At 59.8% G+C, this 25,068-nt stretch overlaps 1 protein-coding gene across 1 annotated transcript in view; it reads right to left on the minus strand.

The window, feature by feature from the left end:
• The window catches only part of CDH4 (cadherin 4), a 499,549-nt gene extending 475,143 nt beyond the window's left edge, over positions 1 to 24,406 (minus strand). The window contains exons 1-2 of the mRNA XM_059133210.1: positions 24,162 to 24,406; positions 21,602 to 21,713 (exon numbers count right to left, since the gene is read on the minus strand). Coding sequence (XP_058989193.1) covers positions 21,602 to 21,713; positions 24,162 to 24,218 — 169 coding nt within the window. The 5' untranslated portion in view covers positions 24,219 to 24,406. The remainder of the gene's footprint in view (positions 1 to 21,601; positions 21,714 to 24,161) is intronic.
• Between the last annotated feature and the right edge of the window lie 662 nt (positions 24,407 to 25,068).

Raw genomic sequence — 25,068 nt, forward strand, 5'->3', positions numbered from 1 at the left:
ACTATCCATCAGTGGTTAATAATGTTCCATTTCCTTTCTCTCGCTGTTACGGCGCCGTTAGGGGCGTCGTTACCATGTGCCCCGCACGAAGCACCTTGGCGGGGATGGAGGAGCCTGGCCGGGCTCGGGGCGGCTCCGTGTCATGTCTTCCATGGCCCTCCAGCCTGCTCAGGCCTCGGGGGACACACACCATGGCCTCTGGCCCCTGACCGGACCCCGCTCTGAGCCGCACTTTCCACGGGCAGCCATGGGATCCTCGAGACCTTGGCCACGTCGTCCCGGCCTGCTGGTCTCCGCTTCCTCATCTGTCGAATGGGACTGAGAAGACCGAGCTTCAGCTCGTGGCTAGAAGACCAAAGAATGAGGCCTTTGGGGCACGAGTTCCCAGCCAGGGGCCCTTCGCTCCACGTGTCCAGGAGAAAGGAAAATGAAAACAAGAGCGTCTGGCAGAAAAGCAGGGAGGGGGGACTCTGTGTCACGTCGGGTCCGGCCCCTGCCTGGAGACCTGGATAACGTCTCCTTTGCACAGAGCCACCTTTCCTTACCACCTGTCCACGGCTGGTTTTGTGCCACAAGAGCAGTCGTGTAGGTCCGCCAACGTCCGGACAGCAGAGCCTGAAAGAGTGACCATCAGGCCCTCTACAGAACACTCGGGCCACCGGGTCCCGCGGCTGGTTAAACCCTCAGCTCCGGGCCGTAGGGAGCAGCGTCACGTTTCACAGAACCTGTGGAGGGGCTTCAGCCAATCTGGAAGGGTTCTGCTTACTTAATAATACAAACAAATGGTCCAGATGAAAGAGATCCATCAACCACCCCCCTCCAGCACCTCCGAGCCGAGTGCACACGAAGCCACGTCGGGGCACACAAGCAATCAGGGCAGACGAAGAATGCACCAAAACCAGCTGAGTAAGAGACCACAGGACCCCCTGAGGGATTCCAGTGGCAACGGGGCTCCCAGAAATGCAAGCATGTTTGCAGGCTAAAGACAGGGGTCGGGTTTCCCCAAATGAATCCCTACATCCGTGTCGGCCACGCCCACCGCCCCGCAGTCACCCGCAGCAGGAACAGAACAAACGCGGACGTGCCATTTTGGAAAAGAAAGAGGAGGGAGAACAGACTTCCTGAATGGCCAGCCTCCCACTGACTAAGCAAACGCAGGGCAGATGATGCCACCCCCATCACACCGGTCACATGGGTCGGTCACACTGGGACACAGTTTTAAAAGAGTGGTCCCACGAGGGCCTCTGGGTCACAAGGTGCAGGGACACATGCGTCCCCGGCGTCCTCCCCTGGAACACAGATCAGCCCCACGTCTCGTCTTTTAACCAAGTGGGTCCGGGACGGTGCCACAAACACAAGCTCTGACCAGCAACTGAATCTCTTCCTCATGACCCGTCGCGAAGAAACGAGAGCCGTGCCGTGAGACTGTGCAAAGATCTTCGCTGCGGCATCAAGTCCGGCCGCAAAGACCTGGGAACGTCCCGCCCCACCCATGCAGGCCGCACGTGCGTGTGGCAAGCCACGCCTGTGCACACTCAACCACGCCACACGTACATGTGCTTGTGTGCACCGCACAGAGCACCCACATCTTCGCACATCGCTAACACGTTCGAACCCACAAACGCACCCCAGAGGCACCCCATGCAGAAAGCACATGCGTGTCTGTGCACACACATGTGGACGCAGGAGCACGCTGGTCACATGCACACTTGCACACACAGCACACGTGCACCTACAACACATCCCACCTGTGCAAGCCTGTGCACACACGCGCACACACACATGCACACGCACATGCGCGCATGTACGACGCGCCAAATGAGGAAGTGCTTTCTTCGTGGGAGGGAGATGAAGTTATGCTGAATTTTCTTTGTATTGTTCTGTTTTTCAATTTTCCAAAAAAAATGTTTTGGCATTTTAAAAATACAAACTATTAAATTAATACAAGAGGGAGAGATGAAAGGCACTTTTTTAAACGAAACCGTCTTCTCCGAAGTGTGTTTGGAGCGTTCCTGCCTTCCTTCAGCCTCAGTCCACCAACCCCCCACCCTGCCTGCTCCGTGCCCCTCCCCCGCCCTGGAGCGGCTGGGGTTTTCGAAGGTTCACACAGGTGGGAAGGGTGGGCAGAACCTGCTGCGGCTGCAGAGGCCGGGTGTTCTCCCGTGTTCACCACGTGGGCGGTCTGGCTGGCGGAGTTGACGGGGGCCCCATGATGAACGCACAGGTCTGGGGTCTGTCCCCTGACGTGGTTACAAGAACGTGTCCCCTCCGGCTTTGGGGTCGGCTGCGTGGACACCCTGCCACGATTTGTGGTGCTGTCATGGAGGGGGTGACACGCGCACACGGGGCCACACGCCACTGCCCAGAACCCGGCGTGCGAGGGGGAGCCTTGCCCACCACAAACTCTGGGTCAGGGCAGGTGGGCGGCTCCGAGTTGTGTGTCCAGGAGGAGACAGCAGCGTGTGCCCTGGATCCCAGCCCAGGGTCAGACCCTCGGGGCCCTCATCCCTCCTATTCTCGTTAGCACTTGTGACTTGCACGGGGAACGTCTCATCCCCATGGGAAATCAGCCGGCGGGGCTCACCACCAGGAGCACGGAGACAGGACAGCACTGGGAGGCTGCCACCTTCCCCTCCGTGCAAGGTCAGACCCCTGGGAAGGTCGTCCGGGGCCCAGCCGCATGCAGAGCGGCAAGTACAGACTTCACACACGGACACCATGCCCTGCAGTCCCCCCACGTCCCCTCTCAAGTCGGATCCTGCTTCTGTTCTCAGGGACCGCTCGGCGTACGGAAGTACGTGCCTTCAACAGGGAGATTTATATCAATGCCTAATCTGCTCATAAACAAGCCCGGTAAAAGCAAAAAATGCCATTAAATCTATGCTGCACAGCTGGCACCACTCTCCGTGAGAAATCAGGTTTGCAGGAATCAGGACGTGCGGACCCGTCCTTGACGCTGGGAGAGAAGACGGGGGTCTCCGTCACTGGAGGTCCCCGTCCCTGGTGCTGTGGACGCTGTGGGCACTGTGACAGTCCCTCAGCGGTGCCACAGGCCCCACACGCAGGCCGGATGTTCTGGGGGCCTTCAGGCGCCAACAGCCTGGGTTTGAACAAGTGTAGTTAAAACCCACTTTTCCAGGGGCGCCTGGGTGGCTCAGTGGTTTGGGCTGCTGCCTTCGGCTCGGGTCATGATCTCAGGGTCCTGGGATCGAGTCCCACATCGGGCTCTCTGCTCAGCAGGGAGCCTGCTTCCTCCTCCCTCTCTCTGCCTGCCTCTCTGCCTACTTGTGATCTCTCTCTGTCAAATAAATAAATAAATCTTTAAAAAAAAAAAAAAACCACTTTTCCGCCTTCGTGGTAATTTCACACCAAAATGAGGTTCCTTCTCTTGCTACCTACGTGCACCCCTGGCCCTGCTTTCCCTGCACCAGGCTTCTCCCCTCACCTCCTCCTCACACGCAGCCCTGGGGAACAGGCACCCCAGCCCAGCCCACCGCAGCAGCCAAGGCTCACGGTTAGCGGTGGGGGGGTGTCTCCAGGACACCTCACAGGCCCAGGTGGCCACGACCAGTGTGGATGTCTATTTGATGACCCCAGGCCTGGTCTCTGCACCCTGGAGGAGGGTTTCTGCCCTGCAACCATGGCCCTAAGATGTCCCCTTCTCTCCGATTACCCGTCTCCAAGACCAGAGTCAGAGCCTCCCGTCGGCGCTGGCCTCCACACAGCCACCCTGTTACTGGAAGCAGAGCTGGACCCACCATCATGCGGAGGCCTGCAACTCGGCCCAGCGACCTGCTGAGGGCTTGACTCCCAGAACATCACAGGCTAGAGATGTTCACATCCGTGATCACTCTGCTCACGATCCCTGGGCGTTGGGAGCTCAGGCCACATCTGTGTTCCCACAGGGCCTGGCGAGCGCACCACCTCGGAGGGACGCTCCCGTTCCCAAACCTTCCCCGCGGTCTCCCTCCAGCTGTGGGTGACCGGCCCCACAGGTGCTCGATGGTGGGGGGCGGGAAAAGGAAGAGCAGGCCACTGACCTCCCCAGGCTGCGCCCCAAGGAGGCCCCACAACAGCAGAGGAGCCCTCTCCACGGGCGTGGGGGGGGGGGGGGTCCTGGCCACCGGTGGGGGCTGGGGCTCTGGAGCAGACTTGCCACAGAGACAAGGCGAGGTGGGAACTCCCCAGGGAAGAGCAGAGGAAAGGAATGAAGGGCCGAGAAGGCGTGCAGGGGGCCAGGGAAGGTGGGATGCACACCCGGACCCCGCTGGGGAGCACAGGCCCCATCACCCGCTCAGCCATCAGCCCTGACTGGCTGTCCCCGTGGGCCCAGCCTGCTCCAGACTGGGGCGCAGCCAGGAGTGGGTGTGTGTCCTGGGAGCCCACGTCGCGGTACAGGGTGGGTGACGGGCAAGGGCCCTGCAGCCCCGGCGGGGGTGCCGAGGGGGGCAGAGCACAGCTCTGAGCAGAGGCACAGGGTGCCCGGCCGGGACATGGCCCCAGCAGAGGCCCCAGCACAATACGAAGCAGGAACCAGGAAAGCACAGGGAGCTCGGTTTCGCAGGAAGCCTGACGGAGCAGGGAGAGGGTGCGTGAGGCCTGTGGCAGCTGCGGGACCCTGGAACCCACCCTAGCTCGGCCTCCGAAGCCTCTTCTGGCTGCACCTGAGAGCAAGAGCCAACAGGCAGCAAGATGCTGTGAGGACACCATGAGCTGGCAGGACGTGTCCACTTACATCGGCCCCGGCCCACCCTCTAGAATGCTCCTGGCTGCAGTCTCTGCTTTAGAGGGATGGCTCTTGGGAACGGCCATCACGGCCACATGACTTCTCAACCTAAAGGAATGCGGGGCGGCCCTGGGAGGGAGGTGGGGGCCAGCACAGAGAGCTCCACCCCAGGCCTCGGCCCTCGGCCCTTGCAAGTCTTGGTGTTTCTGCTGCGGCAGAGGCTCTGACCACCCATCTTGAGTGTCCACCAGTAAGGAATGATCCCTCCGCTGGGATACAAAGCCAACCCCCACCTGGGAAGTGAGTGCATCAAATCAGCATTGATCAGTGACTGTGCGCGCCTGGGGCACCGTCCTTGCTCAGAGGTCTCTGGGACCCGCAGGCCATCATCAGAGACCCAGCAGAGCCTGGACTCCGTGCTTCTACGGGAGAGAGAACGTGCTTCCTGGCGCTCCACTCCCCTCCACATTGCCTGTCTCTCGTGCATTCTGAACTTGTCTCCTGGGAACAGTAAGCGAGCCCTGGGCAGACGTGTTCCTGTGGGCTGAGCACCGGGGTGGGACGCTACCCCAGCCCAGCGGCTACCCCCCAAGGGACCTGCAGACGGTACACAAACACATCCTTGATGCACGAGGAGCGCGTTTCAGTATCTAGAATGAGAGCGTGCGTAGCGCCGAAACACCACATCACCGTCTCCTCTGGGGAGGCCTCCGGCTCGGCAAGCCCAGGAGAGGGGACGGATCGATGGAATGGGGTTAGCCATGCAGCCTGACTCCTGCACGTGCAGACACACAGGTGTCTCCAATCTCCACTCCCTGAGACCAACGTCGCTCAGGAGAACTACCGTATCCTCCAGAGAAGTGATATCCGCAGACGCCCTGTCTGGTGGCAAGCAGGACAAAGAGGCAGAGAGCAACTGGTGGGCCTCCTGGGTGCCCTGACCCTCAGATGCAGAACTGCCTGCTTTGCCGATGTCCAGACCAGCCAAGTAACCCAGCAGGGAAAGTTTACCAAACGGCAGCCCGTGGGCTTTTTAGCCGGGTCACAGCACAGGCCCCGAGTCGGAGAAAGGCACCGGGGCCTGAAATGTGAAGACTCGGTCAGGTTTGGCCGGCACCTACCCTGTGGATCTAAGTTGGAACCGGAGCTGGGAACGCCAGCCTCGTGCACTGCATTGTGTGGATCAACGGTGGGGCTGTCTGGTCCGAAGACCACGGAATCACCACCCTTACTATCCAGTTATGCTCTGGACACCTGCCACTGACACAGCCCACAGAGGGGCAAGTTCATTAGACGAAGACCCACTTGTTTTACTTGGCTTTGATAATGGCTCAATAAATACACTGAACGAGCCCTAATACAGAGGTGCAAAATGAAACACACTTTTGACTTTTCCACTCGATGCTCACCCTTCTCTAATTATCATGCTCTCACGTGTTCTTGCTTCTCAGTTCCAGCCTCTGCCCCTCTGAGAGGTGTGAGAAAGCTCCTCTCCTTTTCCCACAAAGAATCTTTCCTGAGAGGGAGGCTTTGTAGGGGATCTGGGGAACTGGCACCGCTCTCCAGCTCCCTAGCACACCTCCTCCCGCACATCTGCGGCTCTAACGCCACACACACACACACGTGCACACACACTCACCCTCACAGCATGACCACGATTCTGTCAGATGTGGAGGAGAACCCAAGAAACTTCACATCATCACATACTTGAACAAAGCTACGAGACAATGGAGGGGAAAGGGATTAATCTCACGTAGCTCCGGCAGAGGGACCGGAGAAGGCAGCAGAATGGGGCTCCATGGAGAAGTGGGATGGGAGGCAGCAGCCCTGGAAGGGTCCCGCAGATCAAGCGAGGGCAGCCAAAACGAAGGAGCAGAGCAGCAAAGGAAGGGGTGGCAAGTGCCAGCCGCTCCAGCAGGTGGTTCCATGCCGGCCCCAGAGGGGGTGGGCGTGGTGTGGGGAAAAAGGGAAAGGGGCCCTGGGACCACGGCCTGGAGGGCCTAAGACCCTCTGGGACCCCTAACTAATGGGCCAAAGAGTGATGCAGCCGCTCTGGTATCTGCGGATCCAAAGATCCACATGCATTTCTGAAGCCAGACATCACCACCAACGGCAAAATACACAATGTGGAATATTAATGAAGTGTGGCGTCTTAAACAGACGCCCACGCCTTTCTCTGTCCAACAGCCCTTGACCCCATGGCTTTCTAGAATAACAGGCCCAGGCTCCATTATCCAGCATCCTTTAAGCACCACCTGGGGCCTCCACGGATACCCATCCCACAAAAACACCAGACGTGGCCACAAGGGACACAGCAGTGTGAGTGAGCTGGTGTGAACACCGCCCTGTCATCGCCCCAGAGGGAGAGAGGAACAGCGGGAATGTGGGACCACACTGATCCACTGCACAAACGTAGCCTCGAATCCTCTGTCCCCCAACCCCCAGGTAAGACACCAAGATTCACACCCGGATCAGGAACATCCCCCACAGATCAAGCTACTTAGTGGAGTCTAACCAAGTACATCTAATCTCAGCCCTGGAGATCATTTACAAGCAAAGGCATCAGCTCGTGATTGGTGTAGAGTCCTGGAAACATGTTCAGGTCGACACTGCAGACATGCACTTCTGGCCCCACGTTCTAGCTGGAGAGTTCAAGGAGGAATGAGGCTTTAATTTATGCTCAGGAAAATAAAAATAGATTAATAGGATCCAAGTCAAGCCGCTAGAAGAGGTTTTTCTGTGCCAAAAGACAGGCACTGTGAGTTTCCCTAAACAGGTTATCATTTTAACATTGTAAAGTACTAGACTTATTTTTTAAATAGCAAAACTACAATTATCTCTGCACGCCCGTATCGCCGCTCCGCAGTGCTCCCGCGGAACGAACCGACTCAGCGATATGGGCAGGACGAGCATGTCTGTGCCACACTAGACGGCTGGCCTTATCAAAATCCAGCCGCATTAATCCCTCCCTTACATCAAAAATCAAATAACTTTCTGGAGAGAGGCTCCCGTCTCACGAAGCGCAGCTCCCCTGGGAGACGGTGAGTAGAGATTAACGGCACAATATGTTTGGAAATAAATAGATAAGCGTTTGCCTCCGCAGCTCCTGCCTGGCTCTCGGAACTCGGGACTCTTTGCAGGAAGGCACCGACGAGCGGCCGGAGTCCCAGGCGCCCTCCCGGTCACATCTGCCCCCCTCGAGAGTGACCGGGGACTCTGGCAATAAACAAGGCCATCATCCGGAGTGCCATTTCCAACAACAGAAGTTTGAACCTGTGTGGCATTTAAGCAAGACGGAAACAATATTATTTCAGAACGGATAAGGGAGAAATGCAGTGAGACGATTCCTAGATAACCGCCAGGAGGGGATGGCTTCCTGATGAAATCACCACCCTCCAGAGGGAGGAAACAATGCGATTTCCTGCCTGCGTGGAGAGCGGACAGACAGAGGGCGGGCTGCTGCGGCCTCCTGGTCAGGGGAGCGGCCCCTGCCCCCCCCCCCCACAGTTGCTGGACGTGATTAATTAGTGCCTCCTTGAAGCGGCAACCTAAGGAAGCCACCGAGGGACTTCTGTGGGCACGTCACAGAATGATAACCTTCCAGAATCCTCCTTTTAGAGGCCAAAAATGGGGCATGTCTCCAGCAGTCCCGAGCCCCGCGCCAGCGCTCCAGAGAAGACAGAGGCCTGGCTTAGAAAGAACTCTCTTCTCACTGCCTCTTTTGTAAAGGGAGGAAACACCACTCAGGACAGAATCCAAGAGAAAGAAGGCAACCAAGTGCGAGCCTGGCATCTGCTCCCAAGTCCCCCTGCTCTCCGGCTGCGGTCCTTCGGCCCCCTTCCCCCCGCCCCCTGCCCCCAGTCAGCCCACGAAAACCCAAGTGGGTTGGTCCCAAGAGCCCCAACCTGTCTGGACCCAAACCTTGGTGTGCTGGTGAGGCCCAGCTGCTGTTTCCCGTGGGAGTAGCACCTCCTCCCCCATCCCCGGGGGGAGGTACGACCTCTCCAGGCTCCCCTGCTGGAAAATCAAGTCCCTTTCCTAGGTCCTCGAGGCCTCACGCACCATGTGACAAGGACAGGTGAGAGGCACCAGCGCCACGTCAGGGAGGCCGAGAGACGTTCAGAACCGAACTGCAGACACGGGAGCAGCCCTGCTGATTCACGACAAGCCGGAGTCCAGCCCATGGCCCTGCGCCGGCCCAGAGGGAATGTAAGGAACCAGGAAGGCAGCCTACAGGCCCCTCTGCCGCACTGATTCAGCCAGGCTGGACGCGAGGGCTGTCATCCATCGCTTCAGGAGAAGCGGCTCCCGTGTTAGGAGCCTTGATTAAATCCAGCAGAAGACGCAGGACCCGCAGGACCCCGGGCCAGTAACACCCGGCAAGCACTTCTTCTCCCCGCTGGTTTTCTCTAGGTGCCCAGGCATCTGCTCTGCACACTCAAACTTGCCTCCAAGGAAAGCAAACAGGACGGGGGATATGTAGAGGCTAAGATGAGGAGACCCTCAGTCTCCAGTCCCCCAGGTTCTCCCTGGGAGACTCCAGAAAGTTCCAGAATCTCTGTGTGCTAGAATCCCTAGGCAAAGAGCAGAGACAAGCCCATTCTAATTTTAGGGGCTGTCACAAAAGGCTGTCGCCGTCATCATGTTTAAAAAACCAGAGGTTTTTCTTGGAACACTGAACAAATTAAATAAAGTTTAAAAAAAAATAAAGGGAAACCAGAGGATTTTAGGGACTACCACGCTTACAGTGTTTTGAACGCAAATCCCCAACATGGGGCCATCTCAAAGACCCACCGGAGCAGGGTACCTGTGCAGCGGTGGACAGAGCACCTGTGCGGCAGTGGACGGGGCTGCCCGAGCAAAGAAGCATCTGCAGCCTCCAGGCCTAGGAATGCAGAGTGCCTGTTCCGTGTTTTGACCAAAAATCCCCGGGAGAAAGACTCCGCCCCTTCGGAGATGCTCCGCCTTCCCGCAAAGGTGCCTTGGCTCCACCAGGAATGGAAAAGACTGGAAGCTCACACCCTCCCCCCCCCCCCAATCATTTTCAAAGGATCCAAGACTTCAAGCAGATTGCAAAGGCCCCTGTGATTTTGGCAACATGACCTCTTCTGTCTTATCAGGTATTTTTATTAGCCAGGATTGTAGAAAATTGGCGTTTCCCAGCCATTAACCTTTGAAGCATGTATTTTTTTCCCCACATGGAAGTATATCTCATGTTTCTCTGCAGATCGGTCAGCTCCTTTAACGGAAAAAAAAAAAACAAACCCATCATTGTGGAGCCTCCCTGTTCTCCAGAAAACATAGGTTCTATCGTTTCACAGACTTTTGATCACAATCTTACCACCGGCAGCCCTTCCTGGTAATCTGTTTTTATCTTAAGATGTTAAGACGAGATGAGGTACGTGGCATGGCCCCTTGTTTGCATGAGGGAAGGCAGAAAAGCACAAGGTGGTTTAAGAAACGAGCGCCCAGCTTTACAGAGGGCGACCCTGTGCGCCGACACCTGGCTCGGTCAGCCTCGGACCCCCCTGGTGCTTCCCCACCGCAGCACCAAAAACGCCCCGACAATCCAATCACACCAGAGCCCTGTGAACAAGTAACCACAGTGAACACCTCAGGCTCGCACGGCCCTCCATGAGCCGACAGAGCTTTCAAGAAGCCACGCCGTAATTTATTTATTCAGTTTTAAAAAACATGCCTTTTGCCGAAGGGTCTCTGGCTGCACGTAAAACAGGGAAAGCCAAGAAGGAAAAAGTTCCCCAACGCATCCATGACCACCTGCCGAACACAGCTGCGCCTAACAGAAAACCGAGGGCATCGAAGGCTGGTCCCCGCATTCGGGGCTTGACCCTCAAGACGAGCGTCTGAGCTCATCCACCCACAACTGGAGCCGCGCAGAAAAGAGAGGCGCCCACGGCCACGGAGGTCCGGGCCCCGCATCAGGAATGCAGTGTTGTCTCAGAGGGTCTGCTCCTGGCTGGGGCCCACATGTAGGCTCCCCAGAGCCTCTGGGAAGCTGAGCTTCTGCTGGCCGGCTGGGCTCTACTTGGCCGAGCGGTGGCAGCTCCAGCTGTGCGACCGGTGTTCATGCTCCCCCGGCCAGGCACTGCCCACCTGCATTACCCCACTGGCCCTCCAGACCCGTCCCTGCCATTGGCACCACGTGTCCTCCTACGGTGGGCACTCTGGAAGGTTCCCTGGGACATGCACCTGCTGCCACACAGTGGATGGGGGTCCGGGCCCTGGAAGCCACTCAGATCTGGACCTCAGGGAGCCCCGTGTCCACCGGGAACATCCGAGGCTGCAGTGCCATGGCAGGGGTTGCCTCAGGTGACAGGCTGCCCACCTCAACCTAGGCTCCTTGGCAGCAGCTCGGAAGCGTGGACGAGGGGCCCCAAAGCATCACACGTCAGCGTCCTCAAGCAGGGGAAGGGGGCCTGCCTCACAGGGTGGTTGTGCGGATGGGTCTGGTGGGCCCCAGGGAGGCACCCAGCGCGGTCCCCAGCACAGAGGAGCCTCAACCTGCAGGCCGAGTGGCAGTCCTAGTGACACCGGGACAAGAGCCGGGTGCTGGGACCAGCACGGGGCTTCCTGCGCTCGCCAAAGATGGCCACACGTGAGGCTCATCCTACGCACGGCGTTCAAACGCCCGTAGGTGTCCCGTCCGATGAGCCAGCCGAGGCTTCCCTCTGCCAGCTTCTCACTGAAGAAAAACAAGAAATGGAAAAAGGGCGTCTTTGTCCTTGAAATACCCCCAGACTGCAAACTGGCCTGAGCCTGGGACAAAGCAAGGAAGCGGCTCCTGGCAGTCCCAGCGAGGGCCCTCCCCCCTCGGCCCCTGTGACCAGAGGCACTCGTGGGGAAAGAAGACGCGGCCCCAGGGCCCAGTGGGAGCGGAGCTTGGGGACCCAAGACATCGTGAGTCCAGCTACCATAGTTCTTCTCGGGGAGGGACGGGCCAGTCCCACCCTGGACCCCGTAAGAGCCAGGACAGCCAAGCTGCGGGACACAGCAGCCACTGACTCCCCAAGGGGGCCCCGAGCTCCCCCGGCACCCACACACCCGCGGACCGGGAGGCGAAGGTCCCCAAGGATACGCAAGGCTGTCCCCATGCAGTGGTAAGGAAGGGGCGGTGGCAGGGACAGGCCCAGAACAAGCGTGCAAACCTCTGCTTTTGGAGAAGCCGAGCAGCCAGGCAGCAAAAATGCGGCTGCTTGAAACACAGGGAACTCGACTCGCAGAGCCAGAAATAAGACCTTTTTGCATTTGCTCAGCAAAGCAGTTTTGGGGAGAGGAGAGGCACGTTCTGTAAATGCCTCCCTAACTGGGCGCCAGCGCCTTCCCGCCTGCCTCGGCGTCTGGGCAGCAGGGGCGCGAGCCCTCCTCCCCTGGAGCCGCCAGGCCCACAGGCAGACCCACAAAACGTTGATGACGTCACCACGCGATCGGCTCCCAGCTCTGACCCTCGTGAAGATGGCATCGGACCAGGGAGGCTAATGGGATGAGAGCGACTGTTCCACGGACATTTCAGTCCCGATGGCGTGGTTCCGGGTCACACTTTTGAAGACAGGGGTGGGGGGAGGGGTCTCTGCCACGAAGGGCCTTGCGCACTGTCCCCGTGGGGCGGACGCTCCCAGCATTGTGCCCGCCGCTCGCCGGAACCGCGTGTTCAGACACCGCCGACCACCCGGCCGGTCCCCTTGGGAATAACGTGGTTTCTGCTGACCCTGGGATTCCGAGACTAAAATTCCTCCTGACCTAAGGTCCTCAGCTTGAAGGAGCACCGACTTCCCTGGGAGACAGATCAATCCGGCAGCTCCCCAGGGCCCAGCCCTAGATTTCTGATGTGCTGGGTGTCTGAGCATCCCGGGGCACCTATAGCAAATGACCACAAGCTTAGAGGGTTAAAATAACAGGAACTTATTCTCTTGATGTTCCAGAAGCTGGAGTCTGAGGTCCAAGCTGTGGGAAGGGCTGTGCTGCCCCTGGGAGGCTCCAGGGCAGGGTCCTTCCTGCTTCTTCCAGCTCCCGGCCTCTCCAGCCATCCTGAGGTCGCGGTGGTCTCTCTCCCTCCGCCTCCCTTCCTGCGGCTTCTCCCGTGTCTGTGTCTCTGCTCTTCTGTCTCTTATGAGGACACCTGCCCTTGGATTGAGGCCCCCGGACCATCCGGGACAATCTCATCTCAGGAACCTTACTTAATTGTGTCTGCCAAGACTTCTTCTCCAAACAAAGTTCCGGGGATGACTCTTGGGGCGCTCACCATTCAACCCACTACGGTAGGTCTGGGAGGGGACGCAGGGGCCTGCGGGTCACCAGTGTCCCCCAGGCAAGCAACTCCCCAGTTACGCTTGGGCGTGCTAGGCCTCTGCTCTTCAGATAGAGAAACCAGGGCCCACAGAGAGGAGCGCAGCCCAGCCGGGCCCTGTCTCAGGAACGCCCGTGGCTTCCCCCACCTTCTCCCTCAGCCTTGCAAGCAGCAGAAGCCTGGGACCACGTGCTTCGCAAACACGGACACCGAGGCCCCCTCCGCTCTCCAGGCTGATCAGCGTCAAGTGCTCAGTTACATTTGGCAGCAAAACCAATGCGAGACAATGATCTAACCTTTCTCCATGGTGGGCGAACAGGTGCACAGCCCCGAGGGAGGACCCGGGCGGGGGGGGGGGGGGACGCCCTCCTCCGTCCTGCTCAGAGAGAGAGAAGGATCCTTCCCCAGCAGACACGGGCCTGCACCCCCCACCCAGGGGCTGGAACTTAATGAAACGGGATTCCAAATGGAAAATGCACCCATGGCAGGCCAGGAAGGCCTCCCTCCGCCCCTGCGGCTTCTCCAGGGGCCTCGGCCTGGGCAGGGAAGCTCCTGTCCTCCAGCACGAGGACCGTCTTCCCGTAGGCAAGGCAGGGGAGGGACTCTAGTGCCGGTGGACATTTATCTGTCGCTGAAGGCTTACCTTAATCCTTCCTAAATCCCTGCACGCGGGCGGCAGGAAAACAGTGAAGCCAAACAAGGGGCCTTTCGAAGCTGCGAGCTGCTGTGGGCTCCGCAGCCTGCTCCCTGCGCGGCTCCAAGCAGCACCAGGGACACGGGGCATGACGGGGAAGGGGGTGGGAGCCCCAGGAACGAGGCGGGACTGGATGAGCGGCACGGGGCGCCCGAGCACTGGCATGTCCTGATGCACCCCGGCTTCCCCAGCTGCTCTGGCACCCCGTTTCCCCCACAGGGAAGGCGGTGTCCACGGGAGCTGCTGTGGACCCCCAGGAACGGAATGAAGGACATGGAGAGGTGCACGGACCCCAGCGCTTCGGGGACGGAGACACAGGCTTGAGGCAGGCCCTGGGGATGCCGGTGAGCGTCCCCTGTCCGGCACACGGGCCTCTGTGTGGTAACCGACACGGGACCGGGGATTAAGGACAGCCCGGTTACTGCGGTGGGCCCGGTGCCATCAGGAGGGCCCTCAGAAGTGGAAGAGGGGGGCAGCCGGGTCAGAGGTGACGATGCTAGCCCCAGGGGGTGCACAGGTGGGAGGGCCGGGGTGACTGTGGGAACAGCGCACAGGCCGCAAGCCAAGGAAAGCCCGGCGCCCCGAGAGGCTGAGCAGGCCAGGCCGTGGACTCTGCCCCGGGACTGCCAGGAGGAATGAGCCCGGCCCACGCCTTCACGGCGGCCTGGAGACGCGGCCTGCTGGAGTGCCAGCGTCCAGAGCAGTGAGCAGCTGAATGTTTGTCTCTCAAACCGCTAACTATGCGGGCTGACCCGGAACGACAGGATCCACCACCCAAGCGAACTCCTGCCTGCGCAGGCGGGCGGGGGTGGTGCCCAGTCACAGGGCGCTCCGCACAGACCCGGCGGGGCTCGGGCAAGACCTGCAAATGCCCCGAGTCCCCAGGTGTTTTGGAGGTGTCAAGGGAGCAGGTGTGTCAATGCCCGGGAAGACCTCACACACACCAGCTTGCCCCGATGGAGGTCGGGAAGGGGAGTGGGCTTTGGAAGAAAGAACACACTGGCCAAAGATAACTACCTAGCTTTGCCGTTTTGTTCTCTTTTGTTGAAGCATGGAAGTCAGAGAGCCAGCCTGAAACACCAGGAGAGGGCAGCCGAGAACCCGGGCAAAAAGTCACCCAAATTCTGAACCTTCTGACAGAAGCCGACCAGCCGGCAACTTTCCACATCCCCCCGGGAAACTAAAAGCAGGGAGCCTGTCCCAGGAGGCTTCATAACACGTGAGGTGGGGGGCTCTGCCGCCCGTGGTGCACAGGAACCCACACGCAGTATGGTGTTCTGTCGTGATGGAATTCACTCGAAGTCAAACTTGCTCCTTCAAATAGAATAACCAGCACATTCTCTGGAAGGACGAACCCCTGCTTGTTCCCTTGTTCTCGGCTGGTGATAGTTCTGGCATCTGCTTAAGCATGTTTCCAAGATGCAGAGACAGAGGGATTGGGGCAGGGAGTGAGGGGGTAGGCCTGGAGACCTCTCGCGGGGGGCCCTGGAGACACCCGGGCCACCAGACCTGGGGCAGATGAGTGGCACACACCCCGCTCACGCTCGTCCTGCCACGAGAGGGTGCCGGGGCCTCCTTCTCGGAGTTGCTGGCTCCCCTCACGGGTGCGCGATCAGAGGCTTCCTTCCTGTCCCTGGTGCTCGGATCACCCATGTCCTGGCTTCCAGACTGCGGGTCTCCTCACCAGGGACTCTCTTGGGGTCCCCCAGCACTGGCCGAGCCCAAGAGCAGAAAGCACGTGCTCCGAGTCCCCTATAATTGCTAATTTTATGACGACGCCATGAACATCTGGGGTAGCCTGTGGGCACGTGATCTCAGAACTCGGAAGCCATTTTTGCTCACAGTACATGAACTACAAGCACGGATCCGAACAAACAGGGAACGTAGAGCAAACACACGTGTTCGGGCCGGCCTCTGCCCCACAAAGCAGGACCCATTTTACCTTGTCGGCAAAGCTTTCCGGAGGCTCCCACAGCAGGGTCCGCGGAGGGCTGGTGTGTGGTGTAGCCAGAACCCAGGGGTCCTGTGGGACAATCCCACGTGACCTCGTGTTCCTGCATCCTGAGACACTGTCAAGACATGCGGTTTTGAAACACAGAAGCCTTCACTTGAAGCTGGGGCGTCCACGCACCTCTCATCCCCAAGTCTAACTGGTGCGTGAGCTTCTGCAGCGTGGGGCTATGGCTGGTGACAGTGACAACACACACACTGGCCCGAAGTTAAAAGATATGGGGTGGGGGGCTCTGACACACTGCTTAGGGACCCAGATGCCACCAGCATCCCCTCGGGCCACGCAGGCCACGTGGCTGCGGAGTGCGAGCCTGCGGCAGTTTGCCTCCTTCTGGCCACCGGGACCCCCTTTGCACCTGCGCTCTGGCTCGGGTGCAACCCTGGGGGCCAGGCCTTCCCAGGCTGACCCTGCCTCTGACCGAGGCCACTGTCTGTGGGAATAAACTTCCCTTTCTCGACCTATCTCTAACCCCAGACAAAATCGGCGGGGCGGGGGGGAACTGCTGAGCACCCAAGCGACCCCGAAACGGCAAGGCTGGCCCCAAAGACAGCCAGAAGGGCATCACCGTCTCCAGTGAGCGCTCCACAGCAGGCTCTGGGGTCTCCTTCTTGGGGACCCTGGAGGCGGCTGCCAACGGAGGCCGAGCAGGTCTCGGTGCTCTCCTCTGGCTTCCAGATCAAGAGATGTGCTGGCGTGAGGCCAGTGGAGCCGCCGGTCAGGGCGCAGTCCTGCGTGGCCGTCCTCACCTCCACTCCTCGTGCAGCCGAGGTCCTGGAGCTAGCCAGCACTGCAGTCAGAGCCCCCAGGGCTGCTCCCCTGGCTTCCTGGAGGAGGACGGCTAAGAGAGCCAGTGGAGACTGCACATTCCCTGACGGGCGGGGCAGACAAGCAGCCTGGCTTCCTACATCTAGTGATTCATCCACATCCTGGCCAGGACACTAATGTGGTTGACTGTTCATTTCATCTGCTCGGCAATCACGTACCGAGCACCACGGCGTGCGCTCTGCGATCCGGGGTGCTGGACACGGATTCTCGTCCACAAGGAGCAGGGCCGCTACAGAAAGAGTAAGACTGATACCCAAGGAACAAAGGATCAGTTGCAGGGTCCCCCAAACTTGGGCTCCACTCAGAGGATGAAATGTGTTCCAGGCTTCCAGAGGGAAGGACAGCTACTTGCTGCCATGTACCTTGCTCACTCCCCTCACCCAGGATTGCCTTTGCTACCAAGGACAAAAAACCCAACTGTGGTATTTCAGCCTTGGTTTTCTCACCTCTCAGGGGAACAACGAGCCCAGAGGTTATCTGATGTGGTTCAAGCACGCCACCTAGGATCTAGCTCCCACTGCACCATCCTCACCATCACAAGATGGCTGCTCTGTCTCAGACATCACGTCTGTCTTCCAGGCAGGAGGAAGAGGTAAGGGAAAAAGGCAGAGGGCATGAGCAGCTGAATAGGTTCCTCTCTACCAGGAGGAAAGAAGGAAAAAAGAAAAACCCTTTCCCAGAAGCCTCATCGAACAGAGTAACCCAACCAGATCATCCTAGCTGTAGCAGGGCCGTATTGCCACCGCAGTATAACAGAGTCCACCTGTCGTGTGAGCATCGTAGACAGGACTCTGTGTACGCCGAACGGGTGAGTACAGAGCAGGAGTCTGAAGAAGACGGTGAGAGTGGACGCGGGAGGTTTCTCATCAGCACCACCAGCTGGGTGTCCCAGCAGCTCCCGCTCCCTGGCAGGTGAACCGAGGGGGCCCAGTTGCGTTACAGTGTCCACGTTCTCGGGCTCATTCACAACTTCATTTGAGACTGTCACTGCACAGCTGCCACCACACAGGTTCGGCCCGAAGCCAGGGGTGGCTCTGCAGCAGACTAGCTGAGACTCTCGTCCTGCATCTCGTGATGCCTTCTTTCCCAGTAAGAGCGACCTGTCTCACGGGGGTGGGTCAAACCCAACTGCCTGGAGAAGAGGCTAGTGTCCCTACACTTGTCAAGATGAGACAGTGGTACCTCTGGCCCTGCCCATGATGCTGGGCACAATTCTTAGGTGCTGATGCCAAGCACCTGCATGTGGGCTCTTCCCCCATCCCTCCCCCTCCCCATTCCTCCCTCTCTGGGCCTTAGTATGCAAATGAGTCATTCATTCCAGGGTGCATTTAGGGAAGGTGCTGGAAGCCACAGCCTTAAAGGGCAGACACCCATGCTTATCTCCCCAGTATCCATTCCTCCCTCCTTCCTTCCTAAAACAGAATCTTACTTGCTCCAAGGAGATGGATCTACCAGGTGGTGGATCATAATAGCTCTAACCCAAATACACAACGCGATTCTCCGCTTCCCAGCAATTCTCCGCTTCCCAGCCTCCCCACCCCTTTCAGCTGGGAGCGGCATGTGACCTAGTTCTAGCCAAGGAGAACAGCAAGCATCTTGAGAAAGTGCTTGATCTCCTCATGCAGGGAAGGGATGCAAATGGTACCCCTCCTCCCTCCTTTATCCTGCTCCAAATTCAAATGCAATGGCTGGAGCCACAGCAGCCAGTTTACAGCTAGGTGGTAATAAACCGAGCTGACAAGCCACAGGCGGCAGAATAAAGATCAGGCAGTGATAATGGCGCTCACAAGCTGCTCTAGACCCTGACCATCTCTCTTCACCATCACATGAGAAAAATTAAACCCCCTTCATTTAAGGTTCTGGTAATGGGGTTTTATCCTGTTGGCTGAGCACACTCTGAGATGATCTAAAACAGCACAGCAGAGTGCCGGAGCTGCTGCCCTCGTAAACCGTCCTGTTTCAACAAGAGAGATGCTGGCCCAGAGAGCAGAAGTTCTCCGAGGAGGAAGCAGAGTGTAGCTGGGCTGCACAGGATGGCCCTGAGCTAAGGCAGAGTGGGAGCACAAAGGCTTCCCGAGGCAGTCCTCAGAAGCAGCGCTCCCCTCTTCTCTGTATTGTAAGGGTTAGCATCCAGACTCCACTCCCTCCTGCCCCAGCAGACACTGCTACGCACACACCGCCTCCTGTCCAGGACCGGGGGATCGGACCCACGCGTCTTGGGCTCCCACGATACAGCCTGTAACTCTCCCATTTTGCCACGAAGCTGGTCTGGGTTTTCCAGGACTCTGCTCGCCACGAGAGAGCAAGGCAGGTCACTGCCTCAGCTGCGGGCGGGCTGTTAATTATTAACAAAGCCGAGAAAAAGACACCAGCTCAGCAAACGCCCCACACTGAACTACGGCGCAAGGAACGTCCCATTTTGGCTGAAGGAGAACCATTCAGCCATCTTCCTTTAGATATTACTATGCACCGGTGATCACGGCTGTAAGTGAACGATCCTGAAAACCACACTACTGCTAACGGCACGGGACTACGCTCGAGAGCTGGCCAGAGAAAGCAGGCACAGGAAATCCAGCTTGGAGGGGATCCGGGAACACTACAAATCAGCCCAGTGGATGCCCCACACGGCTGTACTTAGAGGCTCTGCTGCTGACAAGGTTCACAATACCGTAGTGCTTGCTACCCTATTGGGGAAAACTATTTTAAGCCTAATTAGCATGAAATTTTTAGAATGCAAATGCTTTTCATTTAGACATAAAACAAAATGCCACGACATTTCTTCCATCCATTTATCATAAATAAGTTAATTACTATGTAACAAATCGCTCCTTCTGGAATCTGGATGTTCGGGGCTGCTGGTAAGCTGACTCAGGCAAAGAGAAGGAGCCACCAAGCAGCCGTTAATGGCTTTCAGGACACTTAGAATAAAACGGTGACTCTGGGAAGCTTCGCTTGTCAAATTAAGGTTAAGCTCTCTCTGTTGGAATAACTCAATTATAAGCAGTCATTATCTATTTAACTTGATTCCTACCAGAATAACAGAAATATCGTGGCTTTATTTTATTTTGGATGCACACATCTTCCCTGTGGTCTTGTGGTTTGCAGAGAGCGTACATAAAAAGAGAAATTTTTATCTGCCCTGATTTGAGTGTGTGTCTGCGTCAGCTTTTGCCTCCATATGTGTAAAATTATTTCTAAGATATAAAACATCTTGGTCCCTGAGAACAGTGGGGGAAAGGGGATACACACAGGTGCAGGAGAAGCAACAGGGCTCTAGCCTGTCCCACAGGAGGGTGAGAGCAGGTCCCGATAGGACCTGGGAGACACCTGCTCCTCCCCTCACCACCTGGAGGGGGCTGAACCTCATCTCAGGGATAAGTATGTGCCCCCATAGGGGTCGAGCGCCCCCGAGGGCTGAAGGCTGGTCCAGGCTCACCTTCTCTGTTCCACACTGGGTGAAGCCTGTCCAGGCTCAGGGGGCCAGCCAAGGTCCAGCCAGTGGCCAAGATTTCCCCATGCACCAGCCAAGTACAGAAGCCAGTTCAGCCTGGAACCATAAAGCAGCCAGGACAGAGACCATATGCCTGTTAGAAATCCCGCATTTCATCATAAAAGGTATGGGAATCTGCCATTCGCTTCCACAGTACGTAGCACTTGGCGTTACTAAGAGGCACTTTTCCTTACGTTCCTGAATAAAACTGATACCCACGATCTTATCAAGAGTGGCTCCATCCCCAGAGAGGCCCAGGATGCCAGCTTCTGGACAAGGAAACGGCGGTACCGCATGTCCCTTGCCACGAGTGACACTACGACACACTGAGTGTGAGAGCATCTTCTGGCCTTCCCTGAGCGCACACACTGGGACACTCGGTAGGCTAATACACCCTGAAAGGTGGCCCACCCTCCCTAAAATTCATAGAGCAGCGCCTAAAAACTCTTACTAATATAAGCCTCCTTGAGCAACACACCCATTCTGCTTCTGGTCAATAGCTGGGAATTTCACTTTTATTTTTATTTTCGGGGGGGGGGGGTCAACGGAAGAGTCAACAGTATCATACCCTTAGCAGTCAATGCAGACGACACCGAGCACATACGAACGAGGGAAGCCCACAAGCTCCACCTCCAAGGAAGAGAACCTGGAAATTCGCCTCCCGCCGTGTGCGTGGCACACCCTCTCCCCACCCAGAGGAGCCGCTGTCAGCTCTTAAGGGAAAATCCCAGATTCCCTAAAACACAAAACTGGGGAGAAAGTCAGCCGCGTGAGGATTATTTAGTCGTGAGAGCTGAAATTTAGCTCTCAAGCTTTATCCGAAGTTCGCTCCCTCCATCCCTCTGAAATCAGCTAAAAGCTGCTACTTCTGGGAAGGCGCACGGCCGCGGTGTTCGTGGTAGGATTTGGAATCCTCAGAAGGAAGAACGGATTTATTTCCCCTCCCATGCAAATGGAAAGTTTAATTAGTTTGTCTCGAAAGGGAAACAGATCAACATGCAGAAGGATCTACTGTCACTTGACTTCTGAAGCTGCCTCTGACGTTCCCATCACAAGTGTGGATTTAATCCTACAATTACGAGAAAGCTAATTGGTAGTTCCCTCCTGCATGTGTGTTTTCGTGTTGTCAGTGGGGCAGTAATGAAAATGAATGCCACATTTGTGAACAGAACGTCTGTGGGCTTATTTACCGCATCTCCAACAACATCGTCTGCTTTATCATGCATTTCAAAGCAGGGATAATTTAAGAATCCAGAATTTCATACATAAAAATACTTAGCAAGAAAGTCTCTCCCTGCACATTATTTGGGTGACGTTACATCCGAATTCCAGTTTGTTGCCCAGGAAATGATTCACCTCACTCATAAATGACAGGCATTCTGAATCATTCACCTGCCATGAAAAATGTCTTTTTGAGGTCCCCAGACCCCCCCATCTCACTGACCTCAGAGCCCGGCTCAAAGGCAGCCCCACCTTGCCTGTTCCTGGAAAGGTCTCCCCCATCCGGAGCACCACACGCAATTTCTTCTTACACCCCCCCAACCCCCTACCTTTGAGTAGCCGCTCTCCTTCCAGAATGTTCTCTGAGATTAATGCCGTGTAGTCTTCTTCAGAGAATCCAGCCTTGCAGGTCTCCCTGGCTGTAAGATCCCCATTATGGGCCTGAGAACGGAAAGAAGAGAGGTTGGAACAAATGTGAAGCGGACAGAAATTCAATCCAAAGCCTACGTTTACCAGGGGTTGCTACAGGCTGGGTCTGGCCTCCGGCTAAGCAGAAACGCAAAAGCCACAGTCTCCGCCCAAACCCAGTGCTCTTCGTTTCCATGCTCTCTCGGCCTCACCTGGGCCAGCAGCCCCCCAGACCCCGTGGACCCCAGAAGACAAGGGCAGAGCCACACCAGCAGGCACCGTGCGCTCCCCGCTGCACGCCTGCACCCGCGGTCAGGTGTCAGTGATGAACGGGGCACAGCGAGGGAGTGTCAGGAGCCACGGACGCCACAGGACAGCCGTCACCACGTGCGGTGACCAAAGCTGTGCGAATGTGGTCTCTGGCTCTGGAACCGCCTTCTTGTCCTGTGCTCACCCCCAGGTGTGGGCAGGATGAACTGACCAGAGCATGGGGCGGGGACCAGCGGGAGGCAACACCTCACTTCCGACCCCTCTGACCCTGCGTCGGGAGGAGGAGCCTCTGCTTCCCGCGCGGGGCGCGGGAGCCCAGCTTGGACGAGGGGGCCCTGCAGGCTTGGCCTGGGGTCGCGGTGCTGGGTGGGGAGGAAGGCCGGCTGCCGGCAGGAGGGCTGCCTGGGAGGACCTCTCCTGCCCCACAGAGGGCAGCATGTGAGGAGCAGGGGAAGCGCAGACAGCAGGGAGCAGCGGCCAGCGGCAGCCTGAGGACCACGCTGGGCTCTGGGTGCTGAGGACCTGGAGGCTTACGTCTTCTCCGTGGGTCACCAGGACAGAAGGAGGCGGCAGAGCAAGAAAGGAGGTCCTCAGGGGCGGCTCAGCTCTGGGCAAGGAGGGAGGCTTCCCAAAGACGGGGCTCCACACTCCAGGCCTCCCACCTCCGCTCGGCGGAACACTGGTCCGCCCTCGGAGACCCCATCTCTAGCGCAACCAGGCGAGACAGCGCCTCTAACTGATCCGAAAGGGTGGGTGTCCGCCCGTCCTGGAGCGCCCGGGACCCTGCCCAGCGGAAGGCGCAGGAGGCAGCACGGCGCCCCAGCCGGGCTGCGGGGAGTGGCGGCTCCAGGCCGGCCAGGCGGGGTGGGGAGCCGTCGAAGAGACCGCGCGGCGCCGCAGGGACGCTGGGCCGAGACGTCGGAGCGCCGCGGCCCCCTTCCCCCGCCAGCGCACACGGGCACCAGGGGCGCAGCCCGCAGTCCTGCCTCTGCGGGGCCGCCGCCCTCATGGCCTCGACTCCACACTCCGCCGCCGGCCGGAGAGCGGGCGCCCTCCCTCAAAAGCGCCATGGGGAGGGCGAGGGGTGCGGGTTCCTTCCTCGGGAAAGCTCCAAACCGCGGCTCCACTCCTCGGGAACGGAGCTGCACGGAGAGCCGGAGCCCCGCAGGCGAACTCGCCCGGGAAAGTTTCGCCCCGTCCGGGCGAGTGGCGAGCGCAGCCGGAGCGTCCCGCAGCCTCGGAGCAGGCCCCGGGGGCGCCGCACTTGTTCCTCTCGAGGTTACAGCTGCGCCGCCGGAGGAGCAGCGAGGCCGATCGGCCACGAGAGGGGGTTCCTGCAACTCCCGCGGCCCCGCCGCCTCTCCGGGGGCGCCACCCGGCGCAGCCCCGCGCGCCGCCCCCGGGGCCTGCACCCACCGCGCACAGCCGGTCTGGGGGCCGGGCTCGCGGGCTCGGCGGGAAGGAGGCGGCCGCCCGGACCGCCGTCCCGGGCTCCTTCAGCCTGCGCCCGCCCGGCGCCTGGCTCCCCAGCCCCGCTCCCGGCGGCGAGGGCCCCGCCGGACACGGGCTCGGGCCGCACGTCGCGGACTCGGCGGCGAGGGTGCCCCGCGGTCCACAGCCGCCGCCCGGCCTCTCCCCGGCCTCCGCCAAGGTCCCTGTCGGCACCCGGAGGACGAGCGCGGAGGCGGCGCCGCGCCGCGAGACCCCGGTCCGGGGCAGCGCGGCCAGACCGGGCGTCCCCAGCGCCGCTGATGCCCTGCCTGCTGTCGCCAGCTCCCCCGCCCGCAGTCCTGGCCCGGGCTGGGGCTCGCCAACTCCGGAGGCTCGCGCTCCCGGGCGGTGGAGGGCGCGCCGGCTCCGCCAGCGGGCAGCCTGCCCAGGCGCGGGAGAGCCGAGCTCCGAGCCGCGGCCGCGGACCCGGGGCGGCTGAGGGATGCTTGGCGGGTCCCGCTTCGGGCAGAGCTCTCGGGGCCCTGCACCCGCCCACATCCCAGCCCGCTCCGCACCACGGCTCGCCGCGGCGCCGGCGGCTCCCGGTTCCTGCCCACCGCGGGCGGCTTCGCGGGGTGCGGGAGCCTCCGGATGCAGCGGTGCTCGCGGCGGGGGCGCCCGGGAGAGCCCCTCCGGGCGAGTGCGCGCCCCGCCGGCTCCGGGGGCGGCCCCGCGGCGCCCGGGGCTTCCGAGCGGCCGGGACGCCAGGCGGCAACTTACCCGGAGCGCGCCGGAGAGCGAGAGCAGCACGAGGAGCACGCCGGAGCCCGCGGTCATCTTCCCGCCGCGCCGCGCCCCGGCGCCCGCCCGGAGCCCGGCGCCCGGAGCCCGCTCCCGGCCGCCGCCGCCGCCACCCGGATCGCGCAGCTCCGATGGCCGCCGCCGCTCGATCGGGCCCCGCGCCTCCAGCCCGGCCGCGCCGCCGCGATCGCCGCTCGGCTCCGGGAGCCAGGCCAAGTCGGCCGGCGGCGCGCTCCCTCAGTCCGGTGCGTCCGCCGGCCTCGCAGCCGCCCGCGCCTCTGTTCCGCGCGCTCCGAACTGCAGGTGAAGCCGCGCGGCCGCCCCGCCGAGGCCCCGCCCCGAGCCCGGCCCCTGCGCTCGCTCGGCCTGACGCGGGCCTTAAAGGCGCCGCGCCCCCCGCGCCGCGCCCGCGCCCGCGCCCGCGCTCGGCGCGCTGCGTCCCGCGTCTCCTCCTTGCGCCCACGCCCGCGCCCCCGCCCCGCGCGGCCGGACGTCGGAGCGGGTGTGGGCCGGGACCCTCGACCCTCCTAGTACTGGGGGGACAGGGCGGGGACCTGAGGACTGGAGGCCGCTCGGGAGCCCCCCAGACCCTGGGCGCGCTCTCTGGATGGGGAGGCCCTGCTGCTTAGGCCAACTTCCTGCCCGGCCCACGGTGGGAGGGCGCTCCCCTTGTGTTCTCTACGTTTAGAGTGTCTTCGCGCGGACTCCCGCAGCCCGGGCCCACCTCACGGGAGGCTTTGCGCCCGCGCTGGGCGTCCAGGAGTCGGCCCCGAGAGACCAGCCCATCAGGAAAGCGCAGAGCGGAGCGAGGCGGGAGATCCGCAGGCGTGCAGACCCCCCAGCGCAGTGCAGAGCTCGGAGTCGGAGTCGGAGCCCTGGCTGCCGT

This window comes from Mustela lutreola, chromosome 9 (genome assembly GCF_030435805.1).
Source record: "Mustela lutreola isolate mMusLut2 chromosome 9, mMusLut2.pri, whole genome shotgun sequence".
Classification (NCBI taxonomy): Eukaryota; Metazoa; Chordata; class Mammalia; order Carnivora; family Mustelidae; genus Mustela; species Mustela lutreola.